The 23,012-nt window shown below is 39.2% G+C and overlaps 2 protein-coding genes across 4 annotated transcripts in view; one reads left to right on the top strand and one right to left on the bottom strand.

The window, feature by feature from the left end:
• Window positions 1-14,706, top strand: part of itgbl1 (integrin subunit beta like 1) — a 46,478-nt gene extending 31,772 nt beyond the window's left edge. For both annotated transcript variants that reach the window (XM_005810815.3, XM_023337422.1), the window contains 4 exons: window positions 3,542-3,658; window positions 9,359-9,505; window positions 12,885-12,998; window positions 14,407-14,706. In XM_005810815.3, coding sequence (XP_005810872.1) covers window positions 3,542-3,658; window positions 9,359-9,505; window positions 12,885-12,998; window positions 14,407-14,495 — 467 coding nt within the window. In that variant the 3' untranslated portion in view covers window positions 14,496-14,706. The remainder of the gene's footprint in view (window positions 1-3,541; window positions 3,659-9,358; window positions 9,506-12,884; window positions 12,999-14,406) is intronic.
• A 1,341-nt stretch (window positions 14,707-16,047) lies between these two features.
• Window positions 16,048-23,012, bottom strand: part of fgf14 (fibroblast growth factor 14) — a 115,001-nt gene continuing 108,036 nt past the window's right edge. The window contains exons 4-5 of one of the 2 annotated variants that reach the window (XM_023337423.1): window positions 22,114-22,312; window positions 16,048-20,652 (exon numbers count right to left, since the gene is read on the bottom strand). In XM_023337423.1, coding sequence (XP_023193191.1) covers window positions 20,510-20,652; window positions 22,114-22,312 — 342 coding nt within the window. In that variant the 3' untranslated portion in view covers window positions 16,048-20,509. The remainder of the gene's footprint in view (window positions 20,653-22,113; window positions 22,313-23,012) is intronic. The other variant, XM_005810808.2, reaches the window with a different exon arrangement.

Raw genomic sequence — 23,012 nt, 5'->3', positions numbered from 1 at the left:
TGACCCTTGCAAACTGGAAGGTCAAGAAGGTGTTCTTATTTTTCTTGGTGTGTTGGCAGATGGACAGGTCCCATTTTAGATTGGTGCAATTGTTTTTCACCAGTTATTACTGTGCTTAATAAAGCAGGACTTATATGAGATTCAGATCATATTTAATTGGAAATTCTTCAAACTTTTTTCTTGTAACTTCTGACACCATCTGTGCCGTACCATTCAAGTTTTTGATATCAGTCTGACGTTCCTGCTGATATACATTGCACAGAATTCCAATGGTAGTTCAGAAGAGACTATGTTTTTCAAACAATCGTCATCATTAGGCAATAGCAAGTTCAATCAGTAACCTTTCCAGTGGCCTTCTTCACCGACAGCCCACTGATTGAAGTGGAATAGGAACTTCTTGAGGACCGGGTATGAGTAGGCATATAGCCCTTAAATGTCTTTATTAGTGTGGCATTTCCATAAAAGGTTTTGTAGCTTTTGACAGCCTCATTTAAAATCAATAGTTGCCTCCATTTACTCTGTCTGTAAATTCAGCTGCCAATCCCCTGGTTAATTTTAACATTTGGAAGACATAAATGATATAAGATATAAAGGGGGACGAGGATAACTGGTATACAAAAGTTAATAATTAAAACTCTGATACATAGAAAAATCTGCATGGTAAATGAACACTGTCAATTTGGTTTTAACACTATAACAGGGGTCGGGAACCTTTTTGACTCAGAGAGTCATGAAAGCAAAATATTTGGAGATTTATTTCAGTGAGAGCCATATAATATATTTAAAGACTGAATTCAACTAAATGTGAGTATAATAAGCCTCTGAATTTATTCTTTTACTCCTCCAGGGGTTTTTTTGTGGGCTCTAGTGTCCCTTATATGACGGTAGGCTGACAGAAAACGGGGAAGGAGAGGGGGGAAGACATGCGGCAAATATCGTCGGGTCCGGGAGTCGAACCCGAGACGGCCACGTCGAGGACTCAAGGCCTCCAAATACAGGTCGCGTTAACTCCACCACGCCACGCCCGAATTTATTCTTTTAAATAATGTTGTTATAATACTCACCATTAATGCAACTTCTGGTACTGCATGGATTTGCTGATGGCTTTGTAGTCTGGTTGGTACTTGGTAAGGTTAAGCTTCATGCAAGCGTTGAGATTTTCATCCGTTAAATGTGACCATAGGTTGGAGTTGATGTTGTTAAGATGTGAGAATGACTGCTCACATGCATACCTAGATCCAAACATGGTGCTGCTAAGTAGCTCTTGGCACGCTTTCTTTCTACTGTCTCCCGCCGGGTATTTTGACGCAAAGGTAGCATGGCGTGTGTCCAAGTGCCGCTTTACATTCGACCGTTTCATCGACGCAATTTTGTCATTGCAAATTAGACACACCGCAGAACCTGCTCTCTCCACAAAGGCAAATTCTTCGGTCCATTCGGCCTGAAATGTACAATACTCTTCGTCTTTTTTTCTTTTCGCCATCTTCTTCGTCGAAGGGTTAGCTTTGAGCTAATGCCCGAACAGACTGATTCAAAAGGGGGCATTTACTTGTTCACCCAGCAACAGCCAACGTAGGCTATTATCATCCAATTAAAATAATGGACTGCTCCTGCAGTCAATAGCAAGCCTGAACAAGACATGAGCGGTGGAAAATCGATGGATGGATAAAAACTTGTTTTAATCCATCCAAATTAAATATTTTATGTTTTATCTGCGAGCCAGGTGCAATCATCAAAAGAGCCACATCTGGCTCGCGAGCCATACGTTCCCGACCCCTCCACTATAAATACTGTATGTCTGCATGGATACAGACTCTATTTGGCGTTAATGCACTTTAAAATGTACTAACTACAAATGTTAGTCTTTAGACATTAACTCTTCTATAAGATGATTTGTCAAATATGAGTTAATTACTAACACTGTTGAAAGTTAATTTTTATTCCTATTTTTGAAACGTCAAGCGCTGCTGTCCCCATGTTTTCAGTGTGTTTATTTTGGTAATGTGTGCTGTGCTAAAGGTGAGATTAACAAGAAAATGGGAAAAACTTTATTATTGAATGGACTTCAAGACTGCCTTTCATATTCCCAAGCTCCATAATGACAGACCAAAGTACACGTGACATGAACACAGAAAAATGACAGGCTTCATGAGTATCTGTCTGCATATGAACTTTTTTAGGATAATTGAGCTTTTACAAGATCTGCTTCTCATCCTGGCCACTTCACACTTGCCTGTGTACCACTCTGTTCCCCACTGGAGTTCATTTCCTGAAGATGCTAATAGAACCACATCATCTGCAAAACGCAAAGATGAGACTCTGAGGTTCCAAAACCGTGAACTTTCTCCTCTGCAGCTGCTCATTCTGATTGTGTCTCCTTTTTGGACCACAAAGAGGATTAGGAAAATGGGGGCAGCCCTGGTGGATCCTAATGTGCACTTGAAACAAGCTGAACGTAGTGACAAGAATGTGGGCACAATTCTTGCTTTGCTCATACAAGGAAAAGAATAGCCCTGAAAAGCATCCCCAGCATCTTGTACTCCCACAGCAAACCCCAACAATAGTTCCTCAGGATAAACAATCGTTAACTTTCCATAGATCCACAAAACGCAGGTAGGGTGGACAACCAGACTCGCATAACCCACTCAGCATTCATGAGAGGGTAGCAATCTAGTCCTCTGCTTCACAGCCAGGAAGAAAATCACACTGAATCCACCTTAATCACTGACTCAGTAATTTGTCTTTGCCTCCCTACTAACAATCTGGGGTGAACTTTTCCAGGGAGGCTGAGAAGTGGAATTCCTCAATAGCCAGAATAAACCCTCTGGTACCCCTATTACAAAATTAAGACCTTCGCTCAAGCCTATCACTCTACTAATGTCCCGGTTCTCCATGTGACACTGAGAAGGCGTGCTAACCAGGACAGCCCCACAATGTCCAGAGCTTTCAACATCTCTGGGCACATCTCTGTCACCTCTCTATGACATATCAAGCAATTTAACAGACTTCCTTGAGGTCAACTAAAACTCCTTCTCCACAATCTTGGATTTCTTCTCACAGCCTGGTTTTTGCCTCTACCACAGAAGCTACACCCCTTCTGGTCATCCGGTATGCTGCTTCAAAATTCACCCCAGTTGATCAGAACCTTTTATGTTAAAACCCTGCAATTGATAAAGACAATTTTTTTTAACACTACTGTAACCTTTGAGTCCAGGCTTTGTCTTGTTACTCACAGTTAGTAAAAGAGAAGCTGAGGCCAGGGAAAGCAAAGTTATGTTTCAAACTGTACCGTAGGTTTCGTAGTTTTGATTCCAACAGTCAATGTTTCCACTGTGACACCAACGGATTTGAACGAAGAGTCCTGGTTGTTAAGTCTTGGCTTTAATTCTCACTAGTCAAAAAATCAGAGTTGTTAATGTACTGTAACTACCAAAAGCAAATTTAAAACCACATTTTAAAAAAATGGAACCGATGACTTTGTTGTATGTGAACAACAAAAAATTTTTTCAGATCTATTAAAAACAAACTTGTGTTTTTCTAGGGCAGTGTGTTTGTGGACAGTGTATTTGCCATCCACCTGAGGAGAGTCGCATTCATGGGAAAAACTGCGAGTGTGATGACCGTCAGTGTGAGGACATGAAGGGAGAGGTCTGTGGAGGTGAGAGCACAAACACAAACGCACACACAAGCAACTATGTGACTTGATTTTATACAGGAAATGGACCAAACATGGCATTATGCAGGATACAAGATTGTGTTTTAGCTCAGAATTGTTTGTCAGTGAGAGTAAAGATCCCAGTAAAAAAAGCAAAACATGTTAATGTTTTGTGTCTCATTCAAGTACTACTTGTGTCAACAAATTCAGTCTGAAGCGGCAAAAGTGACTAATGTGACATTTATGAATATTCTCTTGCTTACAGTGGAACTATAATTTAATTATCAGTGGCCCAAGCCTGCAACAATAAAAGGTCTGTTCACTGAGCTGAAGAACACTGATTTCAAATTCAAATTAAAAAACCAAATTGATGTAGCTCAAGTACGTGACAGTAATCAGCACATCGTTTTCAGTTGCAAACAAGAACAAAACAAAATTCTCAGTAAAAATAGAATATAAAATGTATTTCGCACGACATTTAACATTTAGACAGCTCAGTTAGGCCAATGAAAACATACATCTGTCCATATGCATCGATGTAGTGTGCTGTAAAAATATCCAAACCTATTAAACTTATTGACATTGTTTTCTTATATTAAAGCCCCATCTTGCAGCAGTGGTTCACCTTTCAACAAGACAACAAACCTAAACATTCAGGAGAAGGAACAGAGGAATAGTTTAGATCAAAGCAAATTAATTTGTTGGAATGGCCCAGTTATTGTCCAGACTTAAATCCAATTGAGAATTTGTGGGAAGACTTGAAATATGATTCTCTCTGGTGCTCTTTATCTAATTGGAATGAGGCTGAGCTACTTTGCAAAGATAAATGGGCAACAATTTCTGTCTAAATGTGCAAAGATTTTAGAGACATTACTCCTAAAGACTGTCTGCAATTGTAGGTAAAAGGTGGTTGTACAAATTATTGACTCAATGACTACTCTTCTGATTTATATTTGTGAAAAGTTTTAAAAACCATGGCAAAAATGTATTCTATTTCTGCCATGAAAAATGATGCTCCAGTTTGTGTTGATCACATATAATTCCTTTAAAATACATTGAAATTTGTTATTGGAATGTACGAAGAGTATCAACCTTTTGCATGATACTCTAAGAATGAGGGGTTTCTTCATCGGGAGGAGGAGCGCAAGGAATTCCTGCAAGCCACAGTGCCTCAGCTGCACTGAGTGGTAGTTCAACTGAGAGATGATACTCGCATGAGAATTTTTTCCAATTGATTTAGTTAAAGGTAATGCTGAGGGGTTTTGTTTTTTCCCTCAGCTTCCTCGCTAACAAGTGGGTACAAATGGAGACGTATGGGACAATGAGGAATGAAAAAGTGCAACCCCCTTGTCTCTGAGGAGATTGCCTCAGCAGCTTCAGCAGGAATTTGTTTTTAATAAGACGATCTCTGCACACTTTTGAAGCTGCACTCTGCTCAATGCAAACACAACCAGCGCCGGAGTATAATAGGGCTGGGCCAACAGTGAGCGGACCGGCCCGGGCTGGGTCCTTGCAGTGCACAGAGGCCAAAATTATATGCACCTTACATTCAGAACTATTGAACTTGCCTTTTAACTTTCAAACATACAAAATTATTCTCAAATAGCTCGCATCTCTCTCTTTTATTTATATACTGAAAGAAAATAAGCTTGTATAGAACAATACCACACTTTTGAAATGTTGCAGTGTTATTTACAAAGAAAGAAACCTTGGCTTTCCCCCTTGCTTTTACTATTTGTCTACTGGTCATACTTTTGCTGCACCAGTTTCACATTTACCTCCCTTTCACTGCCTGTCCGTAAGGGCCAGAGCACTCATTCTGAGAAAGACAGGTGCACGCTAATTGAACGGAGCTTGCTTGTCGAACCTTCAAAGCAATTACCTGCCGTCCCAAACTGACTGATTGAGGCGGTCATGCATGGTCTGCCACGGCTGACACTCCATTTCGTCTAAGGCGGAGGCTTAGTTTCATTTATAATCTCGCTCTTTTATACACAGTTACAATTCACAGAGATTCTCAGTTACCTTATTAACTTGTTTTGGGTTCTGCTTGTTCACAAACCTTGTAAAATGATTGAAAATAAATTAAAGTCTTATTAAGACCTAACCAACCATCTACTAAGTTAAAAACAGAATCAGCCACGAAAAGCTTCTACCCAGTGATTGCAAGGAATATGAAAATCTATGTCACGTACTTTGTTCCAATAACACAAGCAAAGATTGTTAGGAATATTTTCAAGTATTTGGTTTCAGTCTGTAATGTTAATACACACCAGTTAAAACTTATGACGAAAGAAAAAAAAAACGAAAAACATCTCATAACATTTCAGATCATTTGCAAGACCAAAACTCAAAAGGCAAGTATAGTGGAAAATAGAAAAGAGAGCATAATTTGGTACAGCGAGTTTCCATTCTGTTTCCATTCAACCAAACTCTAATGAGTTTCTGAGAAAACTGAGTTTTCAGACCGATTCAGTCATTCTTTATCACCATCATCACTCTAGCACTTGGTAACAATAGATGTATTAAGTTATTAAGTTCTACAAAACATTTGCATTTAGGGCACCCAAATGGCTAGCAATGTCCCTGGATATATTGTTATATATTGTTTTTTATTCATGTGAAAACTCTCAAGACAACTTATTGACAGAAAAGTACGCCTATAACTGAGTGAATGCAGCTGGCACACAAAGGAAAACACTATAATTTTGCTTGACTCACTTATAATTAGTAATCACATTATTGCTGCGTTTGAAATATTTATTTGTTTTCCAACTGTGCTGTGTTCACAGTGTATAAGAGTAAGTAGAGGGAAGTTGTAAACAGGTGTTTTTTTGCATTTCGAACACCATCCGAGTGCTGCGGTACTTCATAATCATGCACTGAGTGTTCCCAGTTATGTGTTGCATAAACAAACATCGCCAGCCTAAATCTGTGGTGATGAGTGGCATTATTTATCTGTTTTTGGCTGACAACACATCATAAGTCTTCATTACACTTCTGTTATATTTCATGACAAATCTGTTTATTTGTTGATTTTTTTTATCATAATAAAAAAAGATTAATATTATCATAATATTATAATTTGCAGCACACAAAAATGATTATCCATGCACAATGGTGCTTAGGAAACAGCACACTGGTACCAGGTGGAGAGATAACTGTGTTTTCTTTGTTGTAGCAGCCCAGGTTTGGGAGAAATAGGGAGAAGCAACGGAGAAGGACTTTCTGTTATCCTGCTGGAACATCTGGCAAACTTTTTTGTTGACTCAGAAAGTGAACAGAGTCAAGTGAAGTTTATTCGTATTGCAAAATTCATAAACAAGGTGAAGTGCTTGACATGATAAAAACACAAAACCAGCAACACAATTTAGTCGGATGCCATCATCAAGAATAATCATCTTCCAATATTCATCAAGCATATTGATCAATGTTCCAGTTATTAATCAAGGCAACGCTAAACAGGCGAGTTGTCGGCAATGATTTAAAGGTACCACACATGTGACTTCCGCCCGCTCCGATCATAAGTTACCTATTGACACAAAGAAGTTTCTGTTGTTCCTGTCAAATTCTGCACTGAGATCCAACACTACCAACATTGTGGTTCTTCCACAGTCTGTATTTATGTGGATGTCACTGGATACTTTGACGAGGGCACCACCGGTTTCTGTGGTAACAGAAACTACAATGAAACATGTCAGTGGTTGGCTGTCATTAACAGGCTATTTTCCTGGGGAAGCACACCTTTTTTGATAATTTTGGTGTGGAAAGTTAGCAATTGAATTGTAATTCTGCCATAGAGACATGTCCAGATTGTCCTTTTTTATCAGTGGTTTGATTGCTGTTTATTAAGCGTGGGGAGAAAACACCCGATGAGAGCGATGAGTTTATGTTTTGAATCAGATAAGACGCAACGACAGGCATAACTTTCTTAAGGAACGTTGTGGGTAGGGTATGAAGACAGCAGGAGAAGGAGCGTGTGGTGGACAGGTACTCGCATTTGTGTTGAGCAGTCTCTCATACTGAGTATGAATATTGAGACAGCGGGAAAAAGACCCCTGACCTTTAACAGGATGAATCTCCAGCAGAACCTGGCTCAGTTAGAGCCCCATCTCCCAAGGCTGACTGTGGGTTTGAGAAGGCAGAGCGTACAGAGTATTCAAAAATACTCATAAAATACTAAACTTGGTCAGGTGTTTAGGTATGAATGAGCATTTTTTTCAGCAGTTTTCTGACCAACAGTTTGATAAAGCTCTGACACCAGTTTTCTGATTTCTCATATGAATAATGAAATGTAGTTTTTTCCTTGCAGGTAAATATGACGTTTAATAAAATATGTATAGCAAGATGAAACAATGACTTTGTAAATTACAAAAAACAAAGAACTGCAAAGGTATATTGTTAAGTGATTTAGGCATGTTTTGTCATAATAGGCTATGAAACAGTCTGTCTGTTATGACCTGCTATGAATTATTTATGTTATGCCAGATAAGACATCACAGCACTTTGTGAGAAAGAGCTGTCAGTGTTACACAGCTCCGCAGAAAAGAAATTATAATCTCACCCATTTTACATTTGGGTAAAATTATGCCACATAATAAACATTTACCTTAACAGGGAGTTTTCTAAAATGTCCATGACGTCTACGATGAGTCAACTTGAACTTTTCAAAAGGATAAAAGGGATAAACTTCACTGTAAAACACTAAACTCCCTGCTATTTGCTGAAGACTCAGTCCCCTTTTAGACGTAGCAGCCTGGAGGGACAGCCAGCATGCCTCGGTTGGAGATAGAATTTCATTTCTAAAAGTTCCTAACACCTTTTGTGCTTCCCATTATTTTATTTTTAGACACGTCAATCATATTGAGAAAAGAAAACCGAGTCTTCGTCCTAAAGTAACAACTTTCACCCCAAGGTGCTTTGTCATTAGTGAAACCTGTTAGTGTATAGGTGATACATATGATGCATTCACTGATTCGGGACAAAAAAGGAAGATTTTTGATTTCTGACCAGCCCATTACAAATCAGAGCTATTCAAGGATCAAGCCGTCCAGACAACGTGTTGACACAGTACTAATTTACACAATGATAAAACGATAAATGTCAGCTTTGCTGTTTTGTAATCCAAATATTCAAACAGTGACTGCATCTTCAAGATATTAGTTCAAGTGAGCCATTCGAGAGTTGGCTTTGACATATATTTTTATGGCTCTTGTCAAACGATGCTAAAAGCAATTACAGCAAAGCAGTAAACAACAGCCCCTTTCAACCTAATGAACCTTCTTGCCTTCCAAAGTGTCATATGCTGGATGGTTTTTGCCCGCTATTTCTATTCTTTGGTTTTCATCTGTCTGAAGCATTAGATTTATTAAGGACAGCACAAGACCAGCGATGACAGTTCCTCTCATGTCCCTTGGGGAAATACAATAAGCTTTCTCCGTCTCTCTCATCTCCCTGCAGCTCTTCCTCCCTGCACTGCCTATTAGTGTCAGGGTTCAATGTTAGTGCTGTCAACTCTTTGTATTTATCAGCTTTAAAGCTTTTTTTTCCCCCTTTCCAGAGGTATTTCATTTGTCTTCGACTACCTGTGCAGACATTTCTTCTTCTTCTTCTTTTTTTTACATTTCTGGTTGTTTTTATCTCATGGTCCCTCACCATATCCTGACTCCTTTTAACGAAGGCGCTTCTGCATTTCACTGCCAGGTCACGGTTACTGTTCATGTGGACGGTGCATCTGTGAGGAAGGCTGGTTCGGGAATCTGTGCCAGTTTCCCAGGTCTTGCGACATGAGTGATGCCCAGAGCAAGGAACTCTGCGAGACAGACGATGGAGTCATTTGCAGTGGAAAAGGTGAACAGAAATTAAATTTTTCACTCTTTTTCAGCCCTTTAAGCTAACATTTGTCTGCAAGCAACATTGTATTATTAAATGTCAAAAGAAGGGATTCAGCCATATATTGTTGAAGAATGTCACTCATGAACAAGGGTGAATGTGTCAATGATCACTGCAATTTTCAAGTGGAAATAAATAATGCAATCGTCAAAGGGGTGGTGGTGCCCAGTGGGGTACTCCCTGGACAGGTTGCCAGTCCATCACAGGGCAACACACGTACTCCTGTTAGAGAGGAGTTTAACATGCACACACAGAAGGACCCCAGGCTAACCCGTGTCATTCTTGCTGCAAAGCAATGGTGCTACCTTCTGCACCAGCATTCAGCCTGCAGCGCAGTGAGCTATATGAAGTCTAAAAGTAATGCACAAATTGACTTTGTGAGGATTTGAAAGTCTTCACTAGTTATAGTAGAAGTTTTCTCTTTTTTTAATAAGAATTTGCTGTGTAACTTTTGTGCAGATTGCACAGTATTTACTAGACTGTTTTTGAGATTGGGTGGTGATATTGATTTTTCCCCCTTAATGGGTTCCATTATGTATGCCCATAGTCTCTCGTTCAACTTACAAACACTTTATTTCTCCCCAAAGGGTAATTTGCAGGATAGTGTAGAGAACCTTAACAATAAAACAACGTATACAATTTGCCTACTATGTGTTAATGCCTGCCTTTTTTTTTCTTTAACTCTAAGCAAGATTTAGGAGACACAGTTAATTAAAAACTGTCGGGGTTTTTGTGAGCTTCAGCATGTATTTCAAAATTACAGCTTAGTTGAATTGTCTAAATCCAGAACCCGGCTGGAATCCGTCTCCTGTTCACTGTGACTGCTGATCTCATACTGTGCAACAGAAAATTAACTACAGATTCCAGGTTATTAATACCAAATAATTAATCCAATAGCGTTGTTTTACAAGAAACACTGCTGATCTTAGATCAGGTGTGTACTCTAAAGGAAAGTCTTTTTTTTCTTTTGACACAGTTGACAATCTTGTTACTTGAAAGCACCATGTGTAGAAAACACTCAAATAAACTAAACCAAATGTGTAGTGCAAATATTTAAACACGAATGTCTAAATGTTCATGTTTAATTTTAGACACAATTACTTTTGTGTCTAAAAAAAAAAAATCAGCTGTTACGATTATGGTTAAAAGAAAGTGAAACTATAAATTCTTGAGCTTACATTTTTGTCCATGTCAATGCATTCTGGAGTGAAATTAATTCTCACAAACTTTATGTTTTTGGTTTATATTTGTTGAATGATATAATATTTGATATAAAGCAATTTAGAAAAGCCAGATCGTTTTTATGTTAAAAGTTATTTTATAGATGGGTTGAAAGACTATATTTACAGAGCCTTTCGAAAGTATTCATAACTTGTGAACTTTTTCACATTTTGTCACGTCATAGCCACAAAAATCTATGTATTTTCCGCTAATTTTGTACAATGGATCAAAGTTTATGTCAAAGTTTTGCTTATTTGCGAAGCGGCTGCAAGGCGAGAACCTCTGTTCCAGTCTCAAGTTTTCTGCAGCACCTCTTCAGCATGATGCTGCCACCACCATATTTCGACACTGGTGATGCTGTGTTAAGGTTGATGTGCAGTTTTAGTTTTCTGTCAGGCATAGTGTTGCACATTTTGGTCAAAAAATTCAGTTTCTCATCTCAAAAGAGCATGTTCCCCTCTGTGTGTGTTGTTTTGTGACAATCTAAAAACATCCAGAGTTACAATATGTCTTTGAACTGCTCCGCTAATTAATGGCTTCCTTGAACGCACTGTCTGTGTAGCTTGACTATCATACTTTGGTAGGTTTGCAGTTTTGCATTGCTGTTTCTATGAATAAATGATTGGACAGTCTGTGCGGCGTCGAATGTTCAAAGAGATTGTCATGATTTGCGGTGAAGAGGTGGTGAGGATGACGCTGTGGACCCAGGTTGGAATGAAGCAAAATGATGATTTAATGTTATTCCAGAAGTACAAAGTCCAAAATCCCAAAATCCAGGCAGCACAGATGAGCGGAAGGCTAATGTTCACAGCTGGTAGCAACTGGTACGAATGAATAACAGACAGCAGACTAGACTTGGCAGCTTGACAAGGACCCGACAAAGAACGAGGAACACAGGTGGATTTAAATACACAGGAAGACAATCAGGGGAAACAAGAAACAGGTGTAACTAATCAAGGGGTAAACAGGACAACACAGACTCCACAGAACACATGAATCTAAATAAACACACGGAAACAACCAAATCCTTACAGAGATGGATATTATTTTTGATCTGAATCTGGTTTAAACTTACATGCGTGTCCAACTATGCCACGCTTTCTGACTTCACAGTTGTGTGAAATTTGTGCTGCTTTTATGTGCTGCTTTGTGTTTCGTATGCCACACGCATCTTATTAAAACACACTGGAATTTGTGGTGGCAAAATGCAAAAGGGCTGCTCATGCAGTTGCAAGGCGTCGCAGGTCGCTTTTCCATTTTTTGACACCTCGAACGTAATTATTCAGCTTAAAAACATTACTTCAGACCAGCTAATCCAGCTTCTCCCCATTTTTGCCAGATGTACTTGAATTAAGTGCGTCAAATTGTCACTGTATTCTATTTTGTGTCATTAAGCAGCTAATGACGCCACACAAAAGCCTAGCTCCTCTGTTGTGCAGCAGTGAATCCAATGGAATACGTTGACCACAGAGAGGCCAGCTCTAAACAGGGCTGGGAAATGAAGATGAGCGTCTTTATTCTCCATGCTCCACTTCTTTTAAAAGCCAGATCTATCTTCGTTTCTTGACCAGCCTCTGCCTTAGCTATTTTACTTCATCTTCCTCTCCTCTCTACAGCTGCCTTCCCTTTTCTCCTGCAGCCTTCTGTGGCCCTTCACATGCAAGTAAAAACTGTGGTGAATGAAAAAAAAAGAAAAGCTGAACCCCTGGGTATATAAAAAAAGAAGAAGGCTGATAGCCAGATTTGTTTCTCTCTCCCAATTCTTAAAATGTTATTATTCTGTTGCTACCCTAGAGAGAAAAGAAATGTAAACTGATGGAGGAGAGAGGAAGTGTAGCGTGTGGGTGGATTGGTATCCTGGTGGTAAAACTGTATTAGAAGCTGTTTCCTCAGGGAATATCTCTGTCCACTCTAACCAACTCCATTAATCTTCTCTGAAAAAGAAAGGGTGAAAAAAAAATAACAGAGGATTAAACAAAACAGCTTTTATTGAGGGGGTGGAGGGGTAATAATGTGCCAAGTGGGTGAAAAAAAAAGAATAAAAGAAAATACCAAACACACAAAACCCCGAACTGTGATGGTAATCAAAGTACATGTGTGTTTGTGCGTATTGCAGGTTCGTGTCACTGTGGCCAGTGCATTTGCTCTCGCCAAGAATGGTGGGTGTCAGGAGAGCACTGCGAGTGCGACGACCGAGAGTGTGACAAACATGATGGCCTCATCTGCACAGGTAATGACACACAGTGTACCGAAGCTGTAACAGAGTGTACTAAGAGGGATGACATCAACAAACACCTCACAGCAGGGCTCACTTTCCTTCACAGAGAGCTACAGCCAAATACAAAGGAGAAGCAATAACTGTCAGTAAATAGTCATAAAGTCTTTTTACTTTATGACTATTTGATAATCTAATGATAGTTATTAGATTATCATATTAGGATAATCTAAGAAAATAACATAAAAAAATTAAACACATTCATAAACTGACTGGAAAGCTTGAGTAAAATGTTATGGTAAATTTAGCTTTTTCTTTAGCATTACCATTTTGGGCTGCTTTGTGTCATGATGTGGATAATCATCTTATCTCCAATGCGAACCAAACGAAGCAGATGATTATAGATGTCAAGAGAAACAGGATTAAGTCAAACACTATTTTTTCATCATGGGAGAAGAAGTGGAGGTGGTGGAGGAATATGAATGAAATTGAGACAAAACCATGACAGTGATTTCACTGAAAAAAAGTCATGCTCTAATAATTTTGTCATATCAAAAGTCTCTTACATTAGAAGTTTTACTTTAAAAAAAAAAACCCAAAAAAACTTTGTAGCTTTTCTTTAATTTCCTCAACGTTGTAACAGCTGTTGTTGTGGAAACATGCATTTGTAAGGACATATCCCTCTATATTAGCATCGGCAATGTTATCATAAGCATTCGTTCTTGGTGCGCATCAAAATGACTGACAAGTTTAGCTCATCGTCATGGAGACCGATCATGTAAACTTCAGTCTTATTGCCATCTGAAAGCACATCAGAGGAGCAATATGAAAGACAATACTTCAAAAACAGCAAGCAAATAAAGAAAATGGATTTCAGCATCTGTTAAATGTTTCTCCCTTTCATTACTGACTTAGATATGAATGTTAAAATTACCCTGAGCATGACAATCATTTAAATGGAATGGTGTTTTACATGAAAAGTTAATTAAACACAGGGACTGAAGTTTCCTCTAACAAATTAACAAATAAGTAGAAACGTTACAGCTTCTTTCCATCGGATTGAGTCATTTTGTCATTGTAATTATTAAGAGATTTCCTTGGCATGTTTAATAAGAAATTACACAGCATCCAGAAATGTCATGGATTCTCTAAAGCTGCGGATTCTCATTACACATGTAACCGGTGAGTGATGTGGAAAATTCAACATATTATGAATGCTCACGTGTTAATTTTATGCACTGAAGATGGTAATTCGGAAAGGAAAAAAGTTTTATTAATCTTTGGTTTTTGCAATTAAAAGTCATGTTGGTTACCTGCAACATATTTGCCTGATATGTTGCAGGTTCATCAATTTATAGTACTGTAAGGACGTTGTGGCTCGTCTCTTTTAATTCGTAGCTTTTTCCCTTATATCTTCTCGCAGGCAACGGTGTTTGCAGTTGCGGCAACTGTGATTGCTGGGAAGGGTGGACGGGAAATGCCTGCGAAATTTGGGTAGGAGCCGAGTACTGAGGAGAACATTAAGCTGGGGTCAAAAACTCGAGCTTCCAAATGTCCCGATACACCAGGAGGACCGTCAGCATTCAGGACCAGACAGCACATCGAGAGAAGACTCAACATTGATGTAAATCTGCATAACACTAATATAATGTACTAATATTGCTCTGTCTTCAATTGTACTGGTTACAAAGTATGCTTATTAAAACTGTCTATTGTTTTAAAAGAAACAGCCAACATATTCTAATGTAAACATTTATGTTTTCAGAACTGCTTTTCATGTCTTATACTTTGAGAGAGGTTCCTTATTTGAGATGGCAGCACTCAGCTGCCACCCATTGAACTTTTTCACAGTTTGTCACATGACATTTCAATGCATTTCAGTTGGAATATAATGCGACTGGCCAACGCAATGTAGTGAATATTTGTATGGTGGAAGGAAAATGACACATGGTGCTGAATTGTTTTTTTTTTCCAAATTAAAATCTGCGAGCAAGCCGAGCATGCATTTGTAGACCTTTATTTTGCTACAGTTACAGTTTAGTTTAAGGTATTCTTTATAACGCTCTAGAGCTCCGTTTTCCACTTGTGGCAAACTGTAAACAGGGTTTCTTATGATCTTCTCTTAACATTAGCGTTCTTGCTACTCTGACATTTACAGTCAAATTTGAGTGCATGTGTAATAGTTATGCTGTCAACAGAATCCCACAGCTAAACTATGGATCTCTAGCTTCTCCGGAGTTTCCATGAGCCTTTTACCTGCCTCTGATTGATGCTCCTGTTGCCCGACCTGTTGGTTTGAGCAGATGGCCACGTCTTGGTAGGTTTGAAGTTGTGCCATACCATTTCCATTTTTGGATCCTGGATTGAAAATTTGCTCTGTCAGACGTTCAAACTCCAGAAACTGTTTAGGAAAATTTGTGATTCTAACTTATTTATTTATTTATTTTATCTCTAACCTGTGTTCCCTAGTTTTTCAGGATGCCGCTTAACCTCTAATGTTCTCTATCGAACATCTAAGACCTTGAATGATCAGCTGAATTTATATTGAGATCAAAACACATACTGCAGATGGTCTATTAGTATTGCATTTGGTGTGACTTGATTTTATTTTAGAATAAAATGGAGTTAATGCAAGCAACACTTCTTTTAAAGACTTTTGGGGGCTCAAGTGGCTTTTATTTAACTGTACTTAGAGAGAAGGGGAAGACATGCAGCAAATGACCCAAGGCCAGGTATGAAACCTAGGACAACTGCTTTGAAGGCTGTTCCCTCTGTATATAACACACCCAACATTTTAAAAATGTTGATTGTAAAATATTTCTGAAACTATTTATCCTTTCTTTCCACATGTCTGTGTGGAAAAAAAAACCCTCACACATACTTTGTGTTTGTATATCCCACAAAACCCTGATGAAATGCATTCAGGTTTGTTGTTGTAAAAAAAAAAAATACCAAATTAACTTTTGCTCTTTACATTAGTATGCAAGTACGTTAAAAGTACAGCTACTGGTGAGACATGTAATGTAGGTAATTGCAATTTCTAAATTCAACCGAAAGATTTCTTGAAAGCTTGTTCATTACTCTTTGAAGTTTTTTATTTCTTTTTCATAATAAAACATTAAATGTGCCGCATGACACATTTTGCATGGAAAACAATGCGAAGACCTTAATCATACATGGTTACAAATTTTGATATAACATGACATAACTCCAATGAGCATACTTGCAATGGTATAGTATATATATGTATATATTGAAAACAAATCATTTTAATAGTGTACGTTCCTCTCCATCCCAGGTAATCAACCCATAACAAGCTGCCCATCATGTAAATCTACACTATCCTCGCAGTGAGAAGGTTAAGGTGGAGGAAACAAAGTGGAGGGCATAAATATTTCAGCCGTGGCATGCTTGATGGCTCATGTCACTTCAAAACATGGTGGAAGGGGATGGGAGCTGCATCGACAAAAAAGAGCTCAGTCAGCACTTGAAAAGACGACCAATAAGAGGTCACGAAGAAAAGATTTGATTTCTACTTTGGCCTTTGTTTTTCATGCTTAAACTAGCCAACCCTATCCGTTTTCTTTGTACTCTCAAAAATGGCAAGTGCAATAATATACTGCACACTATATTGCATTAAGTATTAAGTTACTGACATTACAGTAGGCATTTATATAAATATTTTATTCAGCATGTTGTATATGTGTATACAACAAACACAAACTGTATAGTGTAGACAAACTCATTGCATATATTATGTAAAATCTGCGGCACATACCAACAGTTCTGGATAGACATAGCCTACTACATGCAGTTCATCAATGCCGTCCTCTCCCCATGCAACAGATGGAACGTTATACAAAACCAAAGGTTACAAAATCAAGCAAAAGTTACAGTTGCAGTGAGATTTAGTCAACCCCATGAAGATTTTAGAAATTTGAATAGAGTTTTGTCAGAGAGGAGAATTAAACTTTTTTTTTTGATGCTCTGAAGGTAACTCTCACAATTGTGCAGCTCCTGCAGAAGTGCTGTTTGGATCGTAGAAGCTCAGACTGCTTAATAAAGTGGAAACATCATCAAGCCTGTTTACCATAATTAAGAGCTTTATTGTGATTCCCCATTAGCTTTGGCAGCAATGCATACGTTCACACCACCCATGAAGGTATGCAAGGTAAGTTGCAATCCTGGGACATGATTGCAAAGGAAACGAAGAAGCTTTCTTAAAAGCAGAGAAGGGGGATTGTTTCACCATAACTGAGGGGTCTCGGGTACAAAACTTCTTTTTTTTTTTTAAAGAAACATTTTGTGAGACACCATTGGGAGCACTAAAAATAAAAATAAAGATGTTTAAAACATATGGAACAGCTGCAGACCTGCCTTTCTGTGGTAGGAAGCCCAACATTCCTTCAGGGATCCTAAAAGCAACTGTGTCACTTTAAGACACCCGCAGGGTGACGCGTTAAAGGCTGGCGCAAAAGCTATAAGACATGAACTGCTTAGACAAAGGACTTCATGATTTTCTCCACTCTTAACAGGGAAAGTTAAAAGTTTAGAATATGCTGGTTGGAATTTAGATAAAATCTTGGGAAAGTTTTATGGACTAATGAAACCAAAATGAAGCTGTTTGGACAAATGGGCCAGTACTGTGCTATGTACCTGATTTGAAAACAGCTGATGTCAGCTAATGACTTCTACTGTCAACACAACTCAAAAATGTTCCAATAAATATTTATTTATTATTATATTACCTTTCAACCACACATCAGTGCAGTTTCTTTTAGGGGTTGAATATTTCTGATTGCAAATGTAAATTGACTTTACAAGAATATTCCTAAAAAAAAACCAACAACTTGATTACAAGGAAAACGAAGCAAAACCAGTTGGGATCTGAAAGTAGCAGCACACACAATCCGTACACAAGAGAGATGAGAAACAAACAACAACAAAAAAAACAATACCGGAGATTTTAACAGATGTACATTTACACACCAGTCCTTTACAAAAATAATTTCAGCCTTGAAAGAACCAGTTATCTGGTCTGCGTGGCCAGAGCAAGTAACCAGCCCAGCATGTAGAGTTTGTAGAAGTAGAGGATGACGAGCTGCAATAACTGCAAAAACATCCGCCCTGCATACAACTTCAGCGATTTGCAGCCTCTGGGTTTGGAGGTGTGTGTCAGCACACCGATTTCGTTGTCGCATGAACTGCTTTTTTTGTCGTTTGCTTCTTTTTTTTACAAATACATAAGTATGTCTCAATGACATTTGATGAACTATAGTAATAATAACCACAAACTGAACATGTATAACTAAAACAAATATGTTTACCATGACAACTTTTGTAATATGGTTGCACTTTTAGCAGCATACAGCAGCAACGACAATCTACTTCCTATTACAAATCATATCTAACAAAATAAAAATGATTAACGCAAGACTTAAGAAATCTGTCGAACAAACCCACTAACAGTCGTGACGAAAATCCAAAACAAAGTGCAGCGGATCACCTTCACATGAGTCATGAGCGTGCCGATGCCTGCAACATGCCCGTCCACGCCCCTCTCGGCGCGCCCCCTGCTCATACGGAGTGAAGAGCGATGCCCCCATACCTTGCTTCCGGTAGAAAACACATGCACATGAGTAATTTAGGTTATACGTACTTCCCTCGCAAAAAAGTGACATCAGCCAAGACCGCTGCGGGTCAAGAGGAGTTGGTTCTTTCAAACGAATAAATGCTGTCACAGTGAGAGCTTTGATGGATTAAATCTGAGAGCGAGTCAGATTAGAATTTTTTTTTCGTCTTTTTTTTTGTATTTAAGATTAAGTTCTTCTTGGGATTAAAAAAAAAGGACTTTGGTTGTTTCAGAACGAATACATCTGAGTGTCGGTTTTTCAATGGATAATGCTACGCGCCCTACACATGGATCTATCGAGTGAGTGAGGCACCTTTGGCCCAGTGGGGACTGGGACCTTGTTTTTGCATGCCGGGAATCAAGGTCCAAACAGGCACGTGATAGGCCAAGATGATCAGTACTGGACTTTGCATGCTGAGCTAGGAGACAAATCCTTTGTATAATAATCTTAATAATAATAATAACAATAAATCATCTAGTCATTTAAAAAGTTATGATTTTTAGAAGTCATTTTTCCCTAAGTTTTATACAGACACACAGATGCACTAAAAGCCATCTGTAGTGTAACTGCTGCAAAGTGGGAACAATAGTGACCGTGTCCATGCTTTAGATTGCTGAACCAAATAGGGATGCAGCACGTATAAATAAGACCTATTGGTTTTCAGCCATGTTGTTTTCTTTGCTTTACGTAGATGCCACCATAACACGGCTGCCATTTGCTGCAGTTATAGACCATCTGGGTCGAAGCCACAAAGCCTTGCTTCAATGTCCAAAGACGTCGGTGAGTGAGGAACTGAGGCCTACAAGGCCTAGAGATATTTCCTAGAGCCCACGCTCTGAAATAAGATTAAAGAAAAATAGACTTCAGGTTTTTTTTTTTCTTTCCCTTTTTCTTCGTTCACCAGAGGAGGCGGACTGAACCGCTGGTGGGACACAGATAGTGATATGTATACACCATTCCTTACAGCGCTCTCCTACCCACCCACACGCACATCTGTTTAGAAATATTTGTGTTTTTGTGTGAGGGGGTGTGTTTGTGCGTGTACAGGGAGCTCCTCGCATTGATTGCAGTGGCGGTAATTAGCACTTCATCAACTATGATTGCGGGAGCCGTCTGCCAGCCTCCAATGTGTTTTTATGAGCCGAGGAGAAGCTGCACAAACTTTCTTCGACTGCTTTTCTAGGTGTACGCATGTCGTAGACAAAACAAACAAAAAAAAAGGTTCATTTGGGCTCTTTCAGGTGTGTACTGGTATGCTTTAAAGTTCGTTGTGTTTCTTAAAAAAAAAATCATACAACTCCTCTTGCAAAAGATTTCCTAGTTTCCCTTTGACAAAAACTAACTGTATGTTGACCAGCATTAGAAAGAGAAGGAAAGGGGAACATACTTGTAAAAAATATAGGACAACAGTCCAAATATTTACTCTGTCTATACAGTCTCTATCCCAGAACATAGCTGGTGAACTGTGATATAGAAAATAGATCTGAAGGTACACAGCCGCTGCTGTGACAGGGCATTATAGAGAAGGAGGTTCTTCCGGCAAAGCCAGCATCAAGCGTCAGTGTGAACCGCGTGTCATTCAGTTCAATTCTCGCAATTTCAAAGGGATCTAAAGGCATTACAGGATCAGAGGTCTTCTACCCTCCTGTGCTGGATAGACCGAGCCATCGCAGAATCAGTCTGTGCTGACATAGGCAGAGAAAGGAAGTAGGAGGAGGAGCAAGAGAATAAGAGAAGGGAGTCTCGGCTGGATGTTATCCGCAGGAAAAAAAAGAGAGCGAGAAAAAAAAAAGAGGGTTTGGAGACTAGCTTGAGAAAAACAAAAAGACCTTGCCTCCGTTACATTCCTCCCCTCCCGCACATGCACTCCCACCAGGCACTGGTCAGGTGTGGCTATGTGGCTGGTTTGTCGGGCTTGCTGACAGGTTTGCCTCCGTTCATCACCACTGGCTCGCTTGTGCTTTTACTGGGAGGCACGGCCGCCTTGGGCACCGTCTCTCCGACGTCGTGCAGCGATGGCTCTCTGTACATGGCGACTGGAGGGAGACAAGATAAGACGAAAGCTGTTAGCAATAATCTGTCCTCTTTCTCTTATTGAGTTGAGATCTGTTCCTGAATATTATTTGGTATGTTACGTACAACTTAAATACTCTTTAAAAAAATTAAATAAAGAAACTACACTTAAAAGTGCAATTTCCTGATATAAGAAATGATACATGCAATAAAGATGACTATTTTATACTTTCATTCCGATTCACTTATTCCTTGATCATGGCTGACTTTAAATCTAAGTACCAGCTTTTGACAAAAAAAAAAAAAAAAAAAGAAGGTCTCCTCTCCCATTTTGCAGCTTGCACACCCCAGCCGTATTACCGCATTGACAAGACACTTCACTTTGATTCCGTGTTTCGAATGATGGGTGGCAATCAGGGCCGGTGGCTGATGAGAGTGATGGTGGCATGTGCAGGACTATCAACATTTCATGCTGCACTTACAGAGCTGTCTCTGCCTCCTATAGTGCATCCCTCCAGCAGTGGTGCAGTGAATCAGCATACAAATACTAATATATGTCAAATGCAGTCGTTTCGTTTATAGCGGACAGACCATCGGTAAGTCTTGTATAAAGTCTTATTGTGTGAGACAGCTGTCTTGGTATATCACAAGGATCATGAATGTTGTCGTGCTCAGCATTTTCAGTTTTCTATGTTTAGCAACCAACATATTTGAAATGTGCTCTGCTGCAGTCAATTGGATAGCTAGCAAAGCTTGCTGCAATAGTGACCTCTAAAAAAATCCATTTACCAGAAGGTTGTACAGCGAAAAAAAGGCGTGCCGTGATAAATATATTCAAGGGTCGCATTTGAGTTATATTTTAATGGAAAATTTGAAAACCAAGTAAAACGTCATGGTTACAGGGCCTTGTGAATGCAGTCACACTGCAAACTTTTCACACTGGTCACATTATAGATACAAACATCAGTCTATTTTATAGTAATTTTATGTACTAGACCAAAACAAAGTTGTGCATTATTGTGGAAAAAAAAAGATTCACTGCATTTTTACACATAGAAATCTAAAATGTGCATTGAGCATTTGTATTAAGTCCTTTGAGTCAATACTTTGAGGAACTACTTTTTATTACAAATACAGCTGCATGTCTTTATTTGGATATATCTCTCCTAGCAATGAACACCTAAAGGCCGTCACTTCACCCCACTCTCCTTTGCAGATAGCTAAAGCTCAGCGAGGCTGAGCAGAGAGATGTTTTTGGACATCAATTTTAAAACTTGGTCACAAAGGAACAACACATTTTTCAGATTTTTAATTGTAAACAGTCCTGAAACCGTGCATCATGTTCCTTTCCATCTCAGTTTCCTCTACTTTGTGTTGGTCTATCACGTAAAACCGTAAAGGAATATATTACAATTTGCATTTGAGGATGCTAGAATGTGAACTAAAACGTCCAGGCCATGAAGATATTTGCTGAGCTCACGTACCTTCTAATGGCTTGGGCAGGAAGTGAGCAGCTGGTTTTGTTTTTTTCACTCGGTTTCCCTTCATGGCTTGGCCCTCCTTGTTGAGCCCCAGGAACCATGCTCTCCCTGACTCCTGCTGTCTGTACAGCATGGACGAGTAGATCACGTAGTAGTTCTCGAACACTGACTCTTTGAACTTGCATTCCGCTGTAAATAGTTCCTGCAGAGACGGACGAAAGAAGCACATTGCAGGTAAACGGATTTTTAGATCAAAGCTAATCCGAAAGATTTAGTCTTACGATTTTTAAACAAGCAGCAGAATTATAATTTACACAGTGGGAGGTCACCTGGGCAGCCTTTCACTTGTGTATCGTGCTCACGTTGAACAGAACGTTCAACGTTTTGTATGCCTGCTATTTTGAACATAATTTTAAAGACGCAGCTCGAACAAAAATGTCTCAAAAAACATACAGTACAGAGGTCAAAGATCAGATTCTCCTCAACCTCCAGGAAGAGATCTGAACTGTAACATTATTTGAAGTATCTGAACCTGAGTTTCACCTCACAATGTGTCTGTTAGCACCCAAATACACAGTCTGTAACACAGCAGTAATTAAACACGCCTTTTCTCCGATGCACAATGTGGATCCGATTCCGATGTGGAATGAAGTTCATATTCACTGCCTGACTTGAAAAGGATGAGCACTGCACAGTGTCCCTTGTTAAAATCAACTTCAATGAAATGCTCCTCTCATGTTCTCCTTGGCCTTAACCTTGACATCACATGTAAGAGCAATCGTCTCGCCAATTAGTGCATGCTCCAGGCAGAATGTGTGTATTGTTCGGCACCGTGATCGACGAAGCAAGTACTGAGAAATCCAGTCCACCTAGATGTCAAGCTGATCCTGCTTTGCCGTTTC

The sequence above is a fragment of the Xiphophorus maculatus genome, chromosome 7 (assembly GCF_002775205.1).
Source record: "Xiphophorus maculatus strain JP 163 A chromosome 7, X_maculatus-5.0-male, whole genome shotgun sequence".
Lineage (NCBI taxonomy): Eukaryota > Metazoa > Chordata > Actinopteri > Cyprinodontiformes > Poeciliidae > Xiphophorus > Xiphophorus maculatus.
Note: the sequence above shows the minus strand (reverse complement) of the source record. Positions and strands in the feature narration are given on the sequence as shown.